This window comes from Megascapheus bottae, chromosome 6 (genome assembly GCF_031878675.1).
Source record: "Megascapheus bottae isolate mThoBot1 chromosome 6, mThoBot2.hap1, whole genome shotgun sequence".
In the NCBI taxonomy this organism is placed as follows: domain Eukaryota; kingdom Metazoa; phylum Chordata; class Mammalia; order Rodentia; family Geomyidae; genus Megascapheus; species Megascapheus bottae.
Genome location: NC_143514.1, coordinates 55,938,108 through 55,954,347, shown reverse-complemented (window position 1 = coordinate 55,954,347; position 16,240 = coordinate 55,938,108). Strand labels below are relative to the sequence as shown.

Sequence of the window (16,240 nt, the reverse complement as noted above, 5' to 3'; positions counted from 1 at the left end):
ATGCCTGAAGACCTGGGTTCAATTCCTTGGTACCACATACATAGAAAAAAGCCAGAAGTGGTGCTGAGGCTCAAGTGGTAGAGCTCTAGCCTTGAGCAAGTCCAAGGACAGTGCTCAGGCCCTAAGCTCAAGCTCAGGACTGGCAAAAAAAAAAAAAAAAAAAAAAAAAAGAGTTTCATGGACTTTTGTGCAGGGCTGGCATTGAATGGTGATCCTCAGATCTCAGGCTCCTGAGTAGTAGGATTACAGGAATGAACCACAGGTACCCGGCCTGATTGCCCTCTTCTTTTTTTTTTTAATTCTTTTTTTAAAATATTTTTATTGTAATTAATAAAAGGGTTACATGATATTTGGCAGATAGAAAGTGCATTAATTCACATACATTGATACCCTTTCACATGTCTTGGTCCTCATTACCCTCCTCCCCACCCCCCCATCTTGATTGCCCTATTCTTATGTCCAAGTTTTCCATGGCACTTCTACTCTCTGTGACTTTGTCCATACTAGCTCTTACTAAAACCAGCTTGACCTTCCCTCTGGGATGCAAATCATTCCTAGGCTGCTAGCCAGCCTGGCTCAGAAGGAGGAGCACAAGCACAGCATGACAGGAGGCTCCAGTGGACCTATGCATACACAGCTTTCACAGCCCATGAGTCAGGGAAAGAAGGCTTCCTGAACCACTTCACCTCTCAGCACACTCATGTCAAGTTGGAGGCTGAGAAGAGGGAAGTGCATGCAGAAAGGCATCCTGGCCTGCCCAATCCAGCCCAACCGGAGGAACCTTTCAGGAGTCAAGGCTTCTCCTAGAATAGGGAGCCTGGTGAACAGGAAGGCCCTGAAGCAGGTCCAGGGTAGAAAGCTGGTAGTCTGTTTGGAGGCAAGTCCTATCCAAGGGATCTCATACACACTCTTTCTTCCACAAAGACTGCTCTTCCTTCCTTCGGATCCCTTCTCCCATTCAGCTCTCCTAGACCTGAATGGCTGCCACTCATACCCATCATTCATTTCTGGGACCCTATCACTTGATTCTCAGGTCTACCCATTATATCTCCACTTGGCGTAATAACTTGAAATGTGGGAGAAAAGGAGGCTTCACTGGTCCCATTTTAAACAAATAAACAAACATACCAAAACAAACTACAGGGAGAAAGGATACTAAAATCTGTGAAGGCAGTCTTTGGGATCCCTCTCACCTGCAAAAACCTCAGAAGTTCCATTAACCTTAAGTCTACACTCCTCTTCTGTCAGACCTCCAGGATCAGATACCTGCAATAGGGAAGATGCTAGTGACTAATGTTCCTCCATGGACTCAAGGAGGTGAGGAGGGGGTAAAGAAGAAGGATGAGAAGAAGAGAAATGACACTGTTTCACTGATGAGGACTGGTCTTCTCTGCAGCCAACCTGGTCTACCAATGCCCTAGCCCTGGGTGGTAAAACGGCCCAATTGGTAACTATATGGGCCTACATTTCCTCAAAGCCCCAAGTCACAATAAGTTCTAGAAACATGGACCCTGAGCCCTTCCTTCCCTAACAGCATCAGCCATCATGAATCCTACTGCCTGCCTGCATCTATGGCTTCCATGTGCAAGGAATCAGGCAACGTACAAGATAGCTTTTCCAGGGTTTCTGAAAGATGCTCCATTTCTTACAAACCTGTCTCTCATAGAAGGATGAACCCAGCTCTGAAAAAGAAAAATCCTTCCAGACCCTCTACCCTCTGCCTCTACTGCTTCTTCCTCTCTTTGCTACTTCCAACTTTTTTTTAGGTCCAAGTTTGGTGCTCAAATTCTGTACCCGACACTTTCCCTCAGTGGCTAGTATTCTGCCAACAGAGCCATGGCTCCAACCCCATCTTCCAGCTTCTTTGAGCCCGTTTCACCCAGAAGCGAAACTTCACTGCATGTTTGAGGGATAAACCTCAGGGGAGCATGACACTTCAGTTAGAGAAACAGCCATAGACCCCAGTTCGAGACCTGTTAGGGACCAGAAAGGAAGTCAGCCAGAAACTAAGGTTTCTAGTAGATTAAAAGAAGTCAGACCCCAAAGACGCTTTCCCTTTTGCTCCAAGTAGCTAGTTCTAGAGCTCACTCCTCCAGGCAGCCAGGAGCCCAAAGCAAGAGGAGAAGTTGGGTCCTAATGTGTAAAAAGCCCCAGCAAAGCAAAATCATTTACTCTTCAGTGTGACTGCTCAGCAGAGCTAATAAATCTTGCATGAGCAGGGCCGATTCTAATTTCCTAATATGAAAAGGCATTTGGATTGAGAGAGAGGGGGAGATAAAAGTGATTGAATCTCCAATAGTCCGGGTTACTGACAAGAAACATCCTGTTCACCCTGAGAGAAGGATGGCAGCACCGCCTGCCTTCACACACCCATCCGTTCTGCCCCCTCTCGGCGCGATACATCTCCGTCTCTTCTATTGACAGGACGTGGCTTTAAACACAGTTACACAAGTTATCATTTCTGCCTTCTGATCAATCTGAATTTTCAGGACAATTACCCTCTTAATCAATGATTGCTATCAGCAGCCCCGTGCCTGGACGGATTTCTCAGCAAGGTAATCATGCCGCCAGGCTGGACGGCGTGTGCATAGGCAATGAAGCTCCGGGTGGGGTTTCCTCCCTCCTTGAGTCCCCATATCCCAGAGTCACTGCCAGTACTGAAGACAAGGACAGCAAAGTGTGAAGGCCACTTCAAGGAATGGTAGGAGTAGAAGGAAGGGGGGAGGGCCCAGTTACCCGTCAGCCTTCTATACTACCCGATGATGGAACAAACCTATTAAAACCCTAGATTTACTGCCCACCGCCCTGATGCATCTTCACATGCTCTCCTGCCACCATTCCTACCTCCTAATTAGCTTAATAAAGCCCAATTCTAATTATAGGCTCAAACTATTAGGGTGAATAAGTACAAAGAAAAGAGAAATATTGGCTTTACCAGTCTCTCAGAAGCTATTGGTCCTCAAAGTCCCTTTTCTTCTAGGCACTTGATTTGTATCAGCTAACTAACTAGGATGGCAGCAGTAGCTTCTTCTCCTTACCTTTCCAGGCAGTAGAAACTATTACAAAGCCAGTCTGGCCCTGAGTAAAGAAGCCTCTAGCCCAAAGTGCCTTCTTTTAGGGTCTTGGCACAGAAGAACCCTCTGTGCACAATCTAGAGTCCCTCAGAAGAGGGAAAAAGGAATAGTGGAGTCTACTATGTGCACTCAGCTAGAAGCCATGTTAGCCACTCTAGAGGCCACCAATGGAATGAAAAGTTCAAGAATGTTGAAGTGAACCTGAGCTCTAGCATGAATGGCAGATCTGTGTACTGTTATACTAATGGCAGAGAGGGCTATGAGATTAAGAGTCTAAAATTTTTGCTCTTACATCATGAAGGGGTAAAAGCAGTGTGTGTGTGTGTGTGTGTGTGTGTGTGTGTGTGTGAGAGAGAGAGAGAGTGAGAGAGAGAGAGAAAGGGGGAGGGAGAGAGAGAGAGAGAGAGAGAGAGAGAGAGAGAGAGAGAGAGAGACACAGACAGACAGACAGACAGACAGACAGACAGACAGACAGACAAGACAGTAGGAAAAGGGGGGGATAAGGGATGGGAGAGAGAAGGGAGAAAGGGAGGGAGAGAGAAGAGGAAGAGAGGGAGAAAGAGAGAGGGAGGGAGAAGGGAAGAAAGAGAGAGAGAGATAGGAAGAGAGGAGAGAAAGAGAGGGAGGGAGGAGGGGAAGGAGAGAGAGACAAGAGAGAAAGAGACAGAGAGACAAAGACAGTGTTCTGGGGCTTGAATTCTGAGGCCTGGGTGCTATCTGTGGGCTTCTTTGCTCAAGGCTAGAATTCTAACACTTGAACCACAGTTCCACTTCCAGGTTTTGTTTGTTTTGTTTTTTGGTAGTTAATTGGAGATGAGTCCCACAGCCTTTCCTGCTTGGTCAGTTTCAAACCATGATCCTCAGATTTTAGTCTCCCGAGTAGCTAGGATTACAAGCATGAACCAACAACACCAGCTAGCATGTTTCTTTTTTGGCAGCCCTAGGGCTTGAACTCAGGCTTGAGCCTGAGTGCTGTCCTTGGGCTTTCTCAAGGCTGGAGCTCTACAACTGGAGCCACAGCACCATTTCCGGCTTCTTCTATGTATGTGATACTGAGGAGTGGAACCTGAGTCTTTGTGCATGCTAGGCAAGTACTCTACCACTAGGACAAACTCCTAGCCCCAGCATGTATGTTTTTTATTCACTGGCTACCCATGAGCTAAATTGTGAGGATACAGAAGTAACTCCTATTTTTATAGAGATCATAATCTACCAAGACAGAGAGATGTTTAAAAAAAAAAAAAAAGCAAAACCAGTAAGTGAACTTGAATATGAATATTCACAGAATTACTCATAATAACCAAAAAGTGGGCAAAAATTCAAATGTTTATCAACTGGCAAGTGAATACCCACATAACAGAATATTATTCAGCAATATGTAAAGAACTGATTAATACATGGCACAACATGAATGAACCGTGAAAACTATGCTAGGTGGAAGAAATTAAGGGTCACATTAGACTACATATAAGAAATTCCCAGAATTGCTACAATAGGCAAATCTATAAATATTCCTTGGGGCCAAGGTGTTTTTGTGCAAAACAGGAAATGACTGCTAACGGACAAAGTTTTCTAAATTTAGATGATAATAGTGTCTATATAACTCTATTAATATACTAAAAACAAACTGTACATAATAAATGTGTGAACTGTATGGTATATGAGTTATATCTCAATAAAACTAACTTTTAAAAAATACATACTTTCAGTCAGGTGTGGGTGGCTTACATCTGTCATCTTAGCTCTCAGAAGGCTGAAATCTGAGGATCGCAGTTTGAAGCCAGTCTGAACAGAAAAGCTCATGAGACTCTTCTCTCCAATTGGCCAGTAGAAAACTGGAAATGGTATGGTTCAAAGTGGTAGAGTGCTAGCTTTGAGTGAAAAAAGCTCAGGAACAATGCTCAGGCCCTGAGTTCAAGTCCCATGACCGACAAAAACAAAAACAAAAAAGCACCTTAAAAAATACATACTTTCATAGGATTGAGAAAGATAGGGAGAATGATGGAAGAGGTGACAACCAAGCTACATTATATTCATAATCTAACTTGTTGACTTAAAGTCTGTAAAACTATTTAAAACAAACATACTGTCACCTGGTAATCCTAACTAGTTAGAAGGCTGAGCTGAAAGGATCCTGGTTTGAAGCCAACCCAGACAGAAAGGTCTGTGAGACTTTTTATCTCCAATTAACCAACAAAAACCTGGAAGTAAAGCTGGAAATTGAGTCAAAGTGCCAGCCTTGAGTGAAAATGCCAAGCTGAAAGATTAAGGCCCTGAGTTCAATCCCTCCGCACCTGGCACCCTCCCCCCCCACACACACAATACTATTATCAAAGTACAAACAGCCCAGAGAGCTTATCAATAGGGAAAAAAGTAAGTCAGGGCAAGATCCATCCAAGTGGGTAGTACTCTAAAGGTACTTAGAATAGATGTGTGAAAAGGAACTAAATTTCATCAGGAAATTTGAAATGTTTTCACCGAAGACATAAGAAGTTAGGTTTTAAAGGACAAGTAGGTGCTCATGCACTGGGCAAGAATAGAGCAAAGAGCTGTCTAGGTAAATGGAACAAATATAAATAAGGCTCTGAAGTGTATCATAAAAACCATCTTGGCACAGTTGTAAAGGTACAATGGTGAACTGGAAGATCAGGCTAGATAATTTATACTTTAATTCAGTAGTCATCAAGATATTTTGTTTTGGGAAGAGGTAACAATGTTTGACAAGAAATATACTCACTACCTTACATATGTAACTGTAACCCCTCTTTCTTTATATCACCATGACAATAAAATTAAATTTAAAAATATTTTATTTTTATTTTTTATTGTTATTATAAAGGTTATATTCAGAGGGGTTACAGTTACGTAAGAGTACATTTCTTTTCGGTCAATGATACCCCTTCCCTCTCTCTCTCCAAGCGTTTCCCTCCCTTCCCCACCCACAAGTTGTATAGTTCATTTTCAACACAGTGCTTAGTGAGATATATTGATATCTATCTATCTATCTATCTATCTATCAATGAAATTTAGGAAAAATGGTGAACAAATATGGATATCTAGATAGATATCTACATATCTCTCTCTATATATATATATACACATATATACGTATATACATATATACACGCACACAATTTTTTTTGCCAGTCCTAGGACTTGAACTCAGAGCCTGAGCACTGTCCCTGGGCTTTCTCAAGGTTAGTGCTCTATCACTTGAGCCACAGCACCACTTCCAGCTTTTTCTGTGTATATGGTATCGAGGAATCAAACCCAGCGCTTCATGCATGCTACAAGCACTTGACCGCTAGGCCAAACTCTCATCTCCTCATTTTAAGTTTAAAAAAAAAAAAAAAAAAAAAAGCTACTATAGGATAGTTTTGTGGTTTGATGGGTCAGGCATGGGAAGCACTGTGTTACAGTTGAAAGGGCAATGGTTATGGATCATGCTATCCAGGATTTAAATCCTTAAGTTTTTCTAGTAACTTCTAATAATCAGCAAGGACTTAGATTTTTGTCTGTTATGCTCAATTTTCTCCTCAGTGCATGGTATAGTGCTTGGCTCAGTAGTACTCAACAGAATGCATGAATGACTATGTTGAATTGAATCCCTTTGACAAACATTTATCTAGCACCTTATAGACATGAGCTCTTCAAGAGCTCCAGGGTCCCTGTCTGATCTCCAGCCTCATATTTCTCACAAGTTGTTGGGCATAGAGAAATGGTTCTCTACCTGTAGTAATTCCCTGCTTTCTTCTGGTCTAGATTTCCCTATAGCCCAGTGACTTTTTGGTAAGCTCAGCTCGAACACATCACTGTAACTGACGGGAGACAGGAAGCTGAAGCTGTAGGGATGGAAGGCTTCAGTAGAGCAATAGGACCAGATCATGGTGCCCATGGTCTTTGCCCCAAAGCAAGCCACAGTACTCTAGGATGCCAACAGGCAATTCAAGTCATAAACCTGGGGAAGAATGGAGTGGTGAGTAGAAGCTATTCCTGCAGGCAATCCTGCATCCAAGGTGATGGGTGTACTGTAAGGGAGGAAGCCAGCACTGATAAGATACAAATGTAAGCTGTGTGACAGGTAGACTGAGAGGGGAAGATCAGGGTCTTGTTTCCTGAGCACTTTGTCCTGAGTCTGGAGATCTGCCATTTCCATGTTTCCTCTGGTCAGAAGAGCCCTTCTGACCACAGTATAAAGGAGCTTCTTCTGTCTCCCAACCCCCCAGTTCCTATAGGGCAGTTCCCCCTCCCTTTTCTCTTCTCTTCTCTTTTCTTCCTACAGAGCTTCCCTCTAGCCATAAAAATAAAATAAAACACAAACACCCACAGTCCAGGAGGAGGGCGTCAGACAGATAATGGGCATTTTATATCTTTTTATGACACTCCCCATAGGCAGCTCGGCAATCACAGTGCAATAAAGGCAGGCATGCAGCTTGCATAGTTAAACAACTGCTGGGTAATTAGGCACAGCAAACACACCACTGGGGAGGCCTCAGGCCTGCTCTGGGATCCGACTGCAGCCCGCCTTCTTGCTTGAACCAGGTAAGTGTCAAGTCCAGGCCTAACACTATAAGACCTGGTTTTGGTGATAGCTGCCACTGGCACCCCAGAGCTCAGACCTGTGCACACTCATGAGTATCAGACCCCCACTACACTTCCTAAGCAGCCAGCCTGGGTCTTGTCTTATCTGTCCAGCAGTGCCACTTGTCTTTTCCAAAGAGGGGAACTTAAGGTTTTAAGAGGGCCCTACTTTCAGGTGTTTGAAAAAGTCATAGCAGAATGTAGCAGGACTAGCTCATCAGGACACCTCTTTGCTCACTACGTAGCAAAGGCAGGAGGCACATCAGCAAACAGACATTTATATAGACTCCTGTCTCTTGTCAATTTTGGCTCTGACAAGAGCTGAATCCAAAATATATTAGTTTTTTAAAACACAAATTATATATATACCCCATATGCAGGTTCCTATCACTGTACCACTATCACAGTGCTCCTATTGTCATGTTTTCACATTTATATGGGACTGTGTCAACCTTTAGTCATTCTGTGAGCTGACTTAATCTACTGTCAGCTATTTTGGAGAAAGAGCAGTATGAGCTAGGGGCCATAATATTCCCTGCAGACTCCCCTGTCCCCATTACTTCCTATTGACATATTCATCTTTCCAACCAGACAAGGAGCTCTGTACAAGTGGAGATCAGGCTGGAGTCACCAGCAGAGCATTGATGCCCTGACAGACAAGACTTCAGAGAATGACTGGTGGCTGGAAGAAAATATAGATGTCTCAGACCAGGTAGTGTACCTACTACCCAAAACTTAGGTCCAGGCTAATCTAAGCCGACCAAGAAAGAGAAGTACTCATGCCAGACAACAGTGGCTCACAACTGTAATCCTAACTACTCAGGAGGCTGGGATCTGAGGGTAGAGGTTTGAAGCCATCTTGGGCTGAGAAACTCTTATCTTCAATTAATCACTCAAAAACAGGAAATGGAGTTGTGGCTCAAAGTGGTAGAGTGCTAAACTTAAGCAGAAGAGCTCAGGGACAGCACCTAGTCCCCGAGTTCAAGGCCCAGAACTGACAAAAAAAAAAAAAAGGTAAGTACTCATTAGAGCTGAGGGTCATACACTTATTGCTTAGCTTTTTGTTTTGTTTTGCTTTTTTAAGGAACCCAAATAAATTCAGAAAATAAGGAACTAAATGTTAATTAAGACAAAAGGGGCAAAACCTGCTGAAATCCCACTTAAAGTCAGAGAAAGCCAAAGGTCCTATGTATTTCTAGGAGCCTTCAGGATAGGTTCTGATCACCAAGCAGGGAAAGTGGTGGCATGCAAGCTCACACACACTCTTGCCACATGAGAGCTAACAGCAGGACAGTTCAGTTTACAGAAAGACCAAGGGCTGAACTAGCACAGTCCCATGTGATTGTGAACATTCAGCCTGCTGTTTTTCTTGGTCTCTTCTTGACTACCACTCAGCATCTGCAAGCCAACCAACAAAGGAAGGTCTACATCCCTGGCTTTATGACAGTTCTGTTCCTTCTAATTTGAAAGAAGTGAGGAGACAAGAACCTTCTTATTACCTCATGTCCTCATGTGAAGCTAAAAGCTTAGTGACTTTTTGCTCCATCTATGCCACTCTGAACTGTGATAGGTGCCAGCTACCACAGCATCTGTGTGCTCCTGACCTGATATTGGCAATACCATCTTCCCTTCCCTTTGACATGTCCCAGGGAGATAGCGGAACAGTCCCAAGGGTACAGATGCAAGAAGGTAATGGTAATTAGGAATTTTTTTCTGATCTTCCTTGCATCAGTCTTATTTTAGCTGGAGCAAAAAGCTGGCAAAGTGACAACAAAAGAAAGTGACAACAAAAAGAAACTGCCACCAGGCAAAGTGGTGGGCATGCCTATAATCACAGCTACCAGGTAGAAGTACGGTCCCAAGGTCAGCCCATACACCTGCCCCAAAAAAGTGAGAACCTATCTGAAAAATAACTAAAGGACAAGGGTACTGGGGGTGTGGATCAAGTATAATCTTGTGGTATAATCTTCCTAGAAAGCATGAGGCTCTGAATTTAAACCCTAGTATCAAAAAGGAAGAAGAGGAGGAAGAGAAGAAGACGATGACAACAAAGATGACAGGAAGGCAGGCAGGCAGACAGAAAAGAAATGGCCTCATCCAACTTCTTCGTTGGATGAGAAAGGGCAAATGACAATACCAGAGCCATGTTTCCATTTTCTAGCTTTAAGTTTGGTCCAGGATTCCTTGTATTACCCCATGCTGCCCTCTAGAGCCAAGGGCCTGATCTGCCAACCTCCAGTGCCCGGAGTCAGACCACAAACCCAACTCCAAAACCTCTCTCAAATTCTCTTATGCAGAAATGTGAATATACAAGAATAGACACATGTATCCCGGCCCACAAACCTCCTTACGTGGGGAGATTTACTTCTTTAGACACACAGTCACATATGTACACATGTATACCCCCTTACCTACCCAGAACGCTTTCAGATAGGAGTCACTCTTTAGAGACCTGCATCTGGCCAATCCCTACCTTTTCACCATCACAGACTTCCACTGACCACATAACTAGTAATGGCTGCTGTGTGTCTGCCTGTAGCTCAAACCAGGCTAGGCCACAGGAGCTTTGTGTATAATCTGGATTTATATCCTCTTGGTGACACCGGGCAGGTAGGCATCTTGGCCTCTCTGAGGTTCTACTTAGCACCCATTTAAAAAGAGGACAAACCTTTTTCCTTGCTCTGGAGTTTACATACAATAATATGGGCAAATCATCTAGCACTGAAGCTGGTACCAATGAGGGGTGAATGCATCCAAGCCCTACTATTCCAATGCTGGCAGATATGCGTAAAGCCTGCCTGTGCAGGGTGGTGACAAGGTGCACATGGGAAGTGGGGTGGAGCCTCCTGCATTTCCAGAAAGTCTCCCTATCCCATTCTATCCTGTTCTGCAACACATTTCAGTTTTCAGAATCTAGAACACCACCAACCAACCCAAAACAAAAGAAGGGAAAAACAAAAACATGGGAGAAGAAAGAACTAGATGTTCTCTACTATCCTTAGCTCTTACAGTATCTATGTCTTTAGCAGATACTGAAGTCCCTCCTGTGTCTCTAGCTCTATGAATTCAGAGAATTATCATCTTGTCTCTTTCCTGAAGTTGTTCATGTTCCCTCACAAGGTCAGACCAGTTCACACAATAAAAAATGGGTATCTTCTGGGTCGTAGAAACTGGCCCCAAAGATGGAGTACTGATGGAATCTATGGTAAGAGTTGCTAGACTTCAATTTAGGCCTCCATCAAACCCCACAGAGCTTCCTATTCTCCGAAACACTCCCAGAACAGCCTTCAGGGAAGAAATGGAAGTGGCTCCTGGTGGGATCAAGGCTAAGAGGACACTCCACTTGCCAAGTCACAGATCGAAGCCAAAAGGAGAAGTGAACAGACCTAGTGTGCAGACCTGCCACAAAGAGCACTCACTGCAAGAATGCTGGAGTAGGGCCCACCAGTGGTGGCTACAGGGAACCTTGGAAGAAGAAAGAACCTTCTACCGTAAGCTCCTCTCCTGTTCTTTCCTTTATGGCCACACCCACTAAGGATGAGGCTGGCTGGCTGACTGGCACTAGGCAGGTTGGCTAGGGGCTAGGGGTGTGCCAAGCTGCCAAGTCTGCACAGAGTACCTTCTGTTCCTGCCTGTACAGGAACTGATTTAAGATGGTGTGTGGGGGGGGGGAGGGGAATGGCCCGTGCCAGTAGTGCAGCTTGAACTCAGGGCCTCTCTTACTTAGCTTTCTACTCAAGGCAGGTACTCTACCACTTGAGCAACACTCCTATTTCCTTTTCTAAGATTTTTACAAACATTCTCTAATGCACTCCTCTGACTATATTTCCTGCATTCTGCTATAAGGATGTCAAGGTCTTCCTCTAGCAGTCTCAAGCTATGCACAGATGATACACATGATACATCAGTATGGCAACATCCCTTGCTGCTATACCTAACCTACACGCTCCTTTTCTTCTTTCATCAACAGACACGGCAATGTTCTAGTATTCCTTCCCTCCCCCATACCTTAGAAGGAAGCATAGACTGGCTCTACTACTCTTACTGCTGTTTCTTACTGCTCTTGTTTGCTGTCATATTCCTGTGCCTCCAATAGAAGGCACACACAACTAGCCATACCAGTACTCTGAACACTACTGCTTACAGTTCTCTAGTCCAGCAAGCTGTTTCACCATTCAGGCCTTCATTCACATACTTCCTCTGCGTTGATGTTCCTTCTGCTCTTTCAAGACCCAATAAAAGTGTCTCCTCACTGAAAGTTGATTGACTTTCTCGCCCTATCTCAGATGAAAGTGACTCTTCCCTTCTTTGCTCTGGAGGCAACAGAATAAAGCAGCTAAGAACATGGTGTCTGGAGCCTATGGCCTAGACTATAATCCCTACTCAATCACTCACTGTAGTTGGACTTTGTGGCCGGCACATACTTCATCTGAACAATGGTTAATAAAAATACTTCAAGGGCTAACAGTCCATACAAAGCATCAGAGAAGTCTATGTTTTGTTAGCCTCACATAATCTACACTTTACAAATTAGGAAACCAAGATTCAAAGAAAAATATCAAGCTCAAACGTAAATCTGTATTCCACTAGAGAGCCAGACGTGATGACAGCAGCGGGAATCATGGGTGTGTAACCATCTTTCCTGATCCTCCGCGCGTGTTAGGGCGAGAGGGTCCAACACAGCAAGTTCACTCTCTGGATGCCCGCAGAACTCTCTGGAGAACAATGTTTCCCATTCCTGCCTGCAGAACCCTATGTGCTTAACTTGGGCTCCTGAGCCTGGCCATCTAATGTCATAGCCAGATGCTCTCATGCTACTCTCAGGTCAAGTCTGAGACAAAGCTATTACTTTTCTTGTTTTATAGAGGAGGATGCTGAGTCGTAAAGAAGTTAAAGGACTCCTATAAAGCTCAATGTGTAAGTGCAGAACCAAGATTCCTAATCAGGTCCCCTGGACTCCAGGGCATGGGCATCAGGTATCAGTTGTTTTCTACAGGTCCAGAGAGGGGGCTGCTCCAGCTCACATGGATAGCCGGCTCCACTCTCTTTCTTGCACCAATGCTCTGTGGTCTGTGAGCCATATTCCTGCACCTTCAAGGTCTTATATATACCATGCACTAGCTGAACACTAAATGAAGGGTAAGTCACACATTAGCCACATTACCACTCAGATTTATGAAGACATTACTTTAATTCATGTACTTAAAAATCAACTGAAGTACCTTAGCTTTGTTTTCATTACAGTCTTATCACTATATTCCCTAAACATGGTTCTACCAAGTCCTAAGGGGGTAAAGTTTTCTGACATCACTAAAAGCTCCTGTACTCGGCCTGCCTAGCTAAGAGTTCTCCAAAGCACAGCAAGGTACCTTTCCCACACCACCTTCCTCACACTTGCCTACAGGCTCTACAGAAGTATCTTTGATGTAGAAAACTGCCCCAAAGGTCAACAGCCCCCACAAGGGCACAATTTCTTCTGGTCTGGAGTCCCATGAGTGTTAAGGACCAATGTACTCTTCAGCCAAGAGGACTCAGGTCCTGGGCTATGGAAGGAAGAAGTCATGGAGGTGAGTTCCTGTTTTCCCCACCAGTACCTTCTGTGCTTACCTTCATAGTGCAGTGTTGTTGCTGTAACAAACAACAACTGCTTCCCTGCTTATCTGTCTAAGATACATGGTTTGGGGAAAGAGCACACGACTAGTCTCACCTCTTCCTGGTTATGTGCCCTTAGACAACTTACCTAATTTCTCAAAGTCCAATTTTCTGGGAACTCTTAACAGAAGGATAGGCACCTAGGTACTAGAGCTTCCAGTCCAGCCCTAAATTCAGTGTGGATTCAGTTCAAAGCTTAACCAAATGTCTAGTGTATGCCAGATCTAGTGCTTGGCACTGGAAATACAGAGAAGTGTGGCACATGGACTTCAAGAGCTCAATAGGAAATACAAGCATTTAAGCATGTGATATGCTTAGTACAAAGTACTGAAGACCTGCCGAGGAGGAGATGACTGACTCTTCCAAAGTAGGAAAATGTCAGAGAAGGTCTCACATGAAGGGGTTCTGAAGGATGAACAGGAGTTTTCTCAACACAGTAAGCAAAGGGGACAGCATACACAAAGAGAAATGAAATAGTCATGTATATGTGTAAAACAGTAAGGAGTTTGATGTTATGGGTTACAGAGGATATGGAGCTAGAGAAGCTGCAATGAACAAGATCAACCAGGACCTTGATGTCTCCCTCAAAGATGGGATAAAGCCTTCAGTACCTACCCTCTTGGCTCTAGTGCTCTTCCTGTCGAAACAAATACCCTGCAATCACACCCTTTCCGGTGCCTTTGATTTAAGAGTTCCTCTCCTGGCCCTGACAGTAAGGCATTTCTGTCCCACAGATTATAACTCACTCTGGGCTATTATTCAGCTCCCCAGCCCTGGCCCTGCTGCAGTTAGTCCAAACATAATATCCTTCATGCATATATTATCTGTCTCCCTATTATCTGGAATCATTTCGGAATTAAATTTCAGTCCTGCAATATTGGCTTCAGGAGCGGCGCGCTTTATGGGCTAGTCAAAGGTTAGAATACCAATCAAAATAACAGTGCCGATGCAGCGAGACATTTTAATATTCCAAAACCCGGTAATTGTAAAAGGACATAATATTTTTTCCCTGATTACCCCAAAGGCAACACATGTTAACAAGGCGAGGGAAGGAGTGAAAGAAATTTCAGAGTTCAGACAGCTGTAAGACATATTTAAAGGAAAACCCAGGCTGGGCACTACACCATGGGGGTTGGGAAGAAGAGAAGAAAGGAGACATTCCCTTTAGCGCTGGCAGCCCCTCTACAAACACAGCATGGAGTGCATCTCAAGATGCCCTGGGAAGAGGGTGGGATCAAAGAGGAAGAAGTTAGCATCTGGCACTTGGCTCCTTGGGTTCTAGTTTCAGCTTACACTTCAGTAACCTCCAGTTCAAGATCAGTCCCACCTAGGACTTCAGCAGCCAACATGGCATCACGTACCCTAAGCAGCTCTCCCACTCTCCAGCTCTTTACCCTGTGCCCTGTGCCATTTGCACTGAGTGCCCAGAGATCCCCACCAAGCTGGTTCCCACAGCTGGCTCCCACCAGGATTCCAGCCCTGAACCACAATGTTCTCCCTCTACGAGGCTGGGCTGCAGTATCTACCTCATTTTGGGCACCGAGCAGCCCGGAAGCATCTACCCATAGTGTCATCTCTTCTTCCTTCAAAACAAAACAAATTAAACACATTGCAGCATTTCTAGATATTTATGTTTTGCTTACTCTTCATTTTTGTTTTGTTCTCTCCCCTCCCCAATTCACTTCTGAGTAGTCCTGGTTGAGGAGCTCAGTGGTTGGCCCAGGCAGCTACCTTTGAATAAAGCCCCTAGCTCTATCTGGCTGCGAGTCACCCAAGCCGATTTACTAGCACAGCTCCAAAACACTAACACCATGGCTAGCAGAGTTCAGGATCCTCTTCTGATCCAGGGCTTCTCAGCTAGCTCCACCCCTTGGCTGAAGCCTCCAATCTGCATCATCCCAACCTGCTGACCCACTTATGGCCCCCAGCGAAGAACTTCATTAAAGCTGAGAATTTATTCCTACATAAGCCCTTAATTTATTACTTCACTGATTGGGACTCTGAATGCGCCAAGGTCAGGAAAAGCCAGGCGCAATTGTAGATATCAACACTCCCTTCAGCAGTATCTCCTGCTCTATCTGTAAACCTAGATACTCAGAAGACTGAGGATATCAGTTCAAAGCCAGCCCAGGCAGACAAATCTGAGAGATCCATATCTTCAATTAACCAGCAAAAAAACTCAAATGGTAGAGGACTAGTTTTGAGCCAAAACCCCCAAGTGTTCCAGACTCTAAGAGTTCCAGATTCTAAGTTCAAACACCAATACTACCAAAACAAGCAAACAACAAATACGTACAAACCATCTCCTCCCCACAAAAAAAAAATCCCAACAATTTCGATAATATGGTTCTCGTGCCCATCCCCCTCAACATCTCCCCTCTCATACTGCTTACTTCTCACTCCAGCACCTTTGAATTTTTCTTTTCTAAAAGGTCCTACAAAAAAGCATATGTATCAGAACTCCAGCCCTATCTCAACCCCACAGTAGCCTTACCACAGTTCTTACCCTTTCCTTCTCCTGCAAAGTTACATTTTTCTCCCTCTCTCTCTCTCCCCTCCCCCCTTCCTCTCTCCTCTCTCCTCTCTCCTCTCTCCTCTCTCTCTCTCTCTCTCTCTCTCTCTCTCTCTCTCTCTCTCTCTCTCTCTCGCTCTCTCTCGCTCTCTCTCGCTCTCTCTCGCTCTCTCTCGCTCTCTTTCTCTCTTTGTTTTTGTTGGTGGAGGTGATAGTGGTCCTGGGGCTTGAACTCCAGGCCTGGGCACTATACCTGAGCTCTTCAGCTCAAGGCTATCACCCTACCCCTTGAGCCACAGCCCTATCACCCTACCCCTTGAGCCACAGCCCTATTTCTGATTTTCTGGTAGTTAAGAGATAAAGAGTCTCACGGACTTTAGTGCTGAGGCTGGCTTTTTGAACCACAATCCTCAGATCTCAG

At 44.5% G+C, this 16,240-nt stretch overlaps 1 protein-coding gene across 8 annotated transcripts in view; it reads right to left on the bottom strand.

Moving 5' to 3' along the window:
- Eri3 (ERI1 exoribonuclease family member 3) overlaps window positions 1-16,240 on the bottom strand; it is a 140,536-nt gene that overhangs the window by 43,306 nt on the left and 80,990 nt on the right. For 5 of the 8 annotated variants that reach the window (XM_090335014.1, XM_090335016.1, XM_090335009.1 and 2 more), the window contains one exon: window positions 14,834-14,890. The exons of the other annotated variants lie outside the window; for them this stretch is intronic. In XM_090335014.1, the coding sequence (XP_090191140.1) occupies window positions 14,834-14,890 (57 nt within the window). The remainder of the gene's footprint in view (window positions 1-14,833; window positions 14,891-16,240) is intronic. 8 annotated transcript variants of the gene reach the window in all.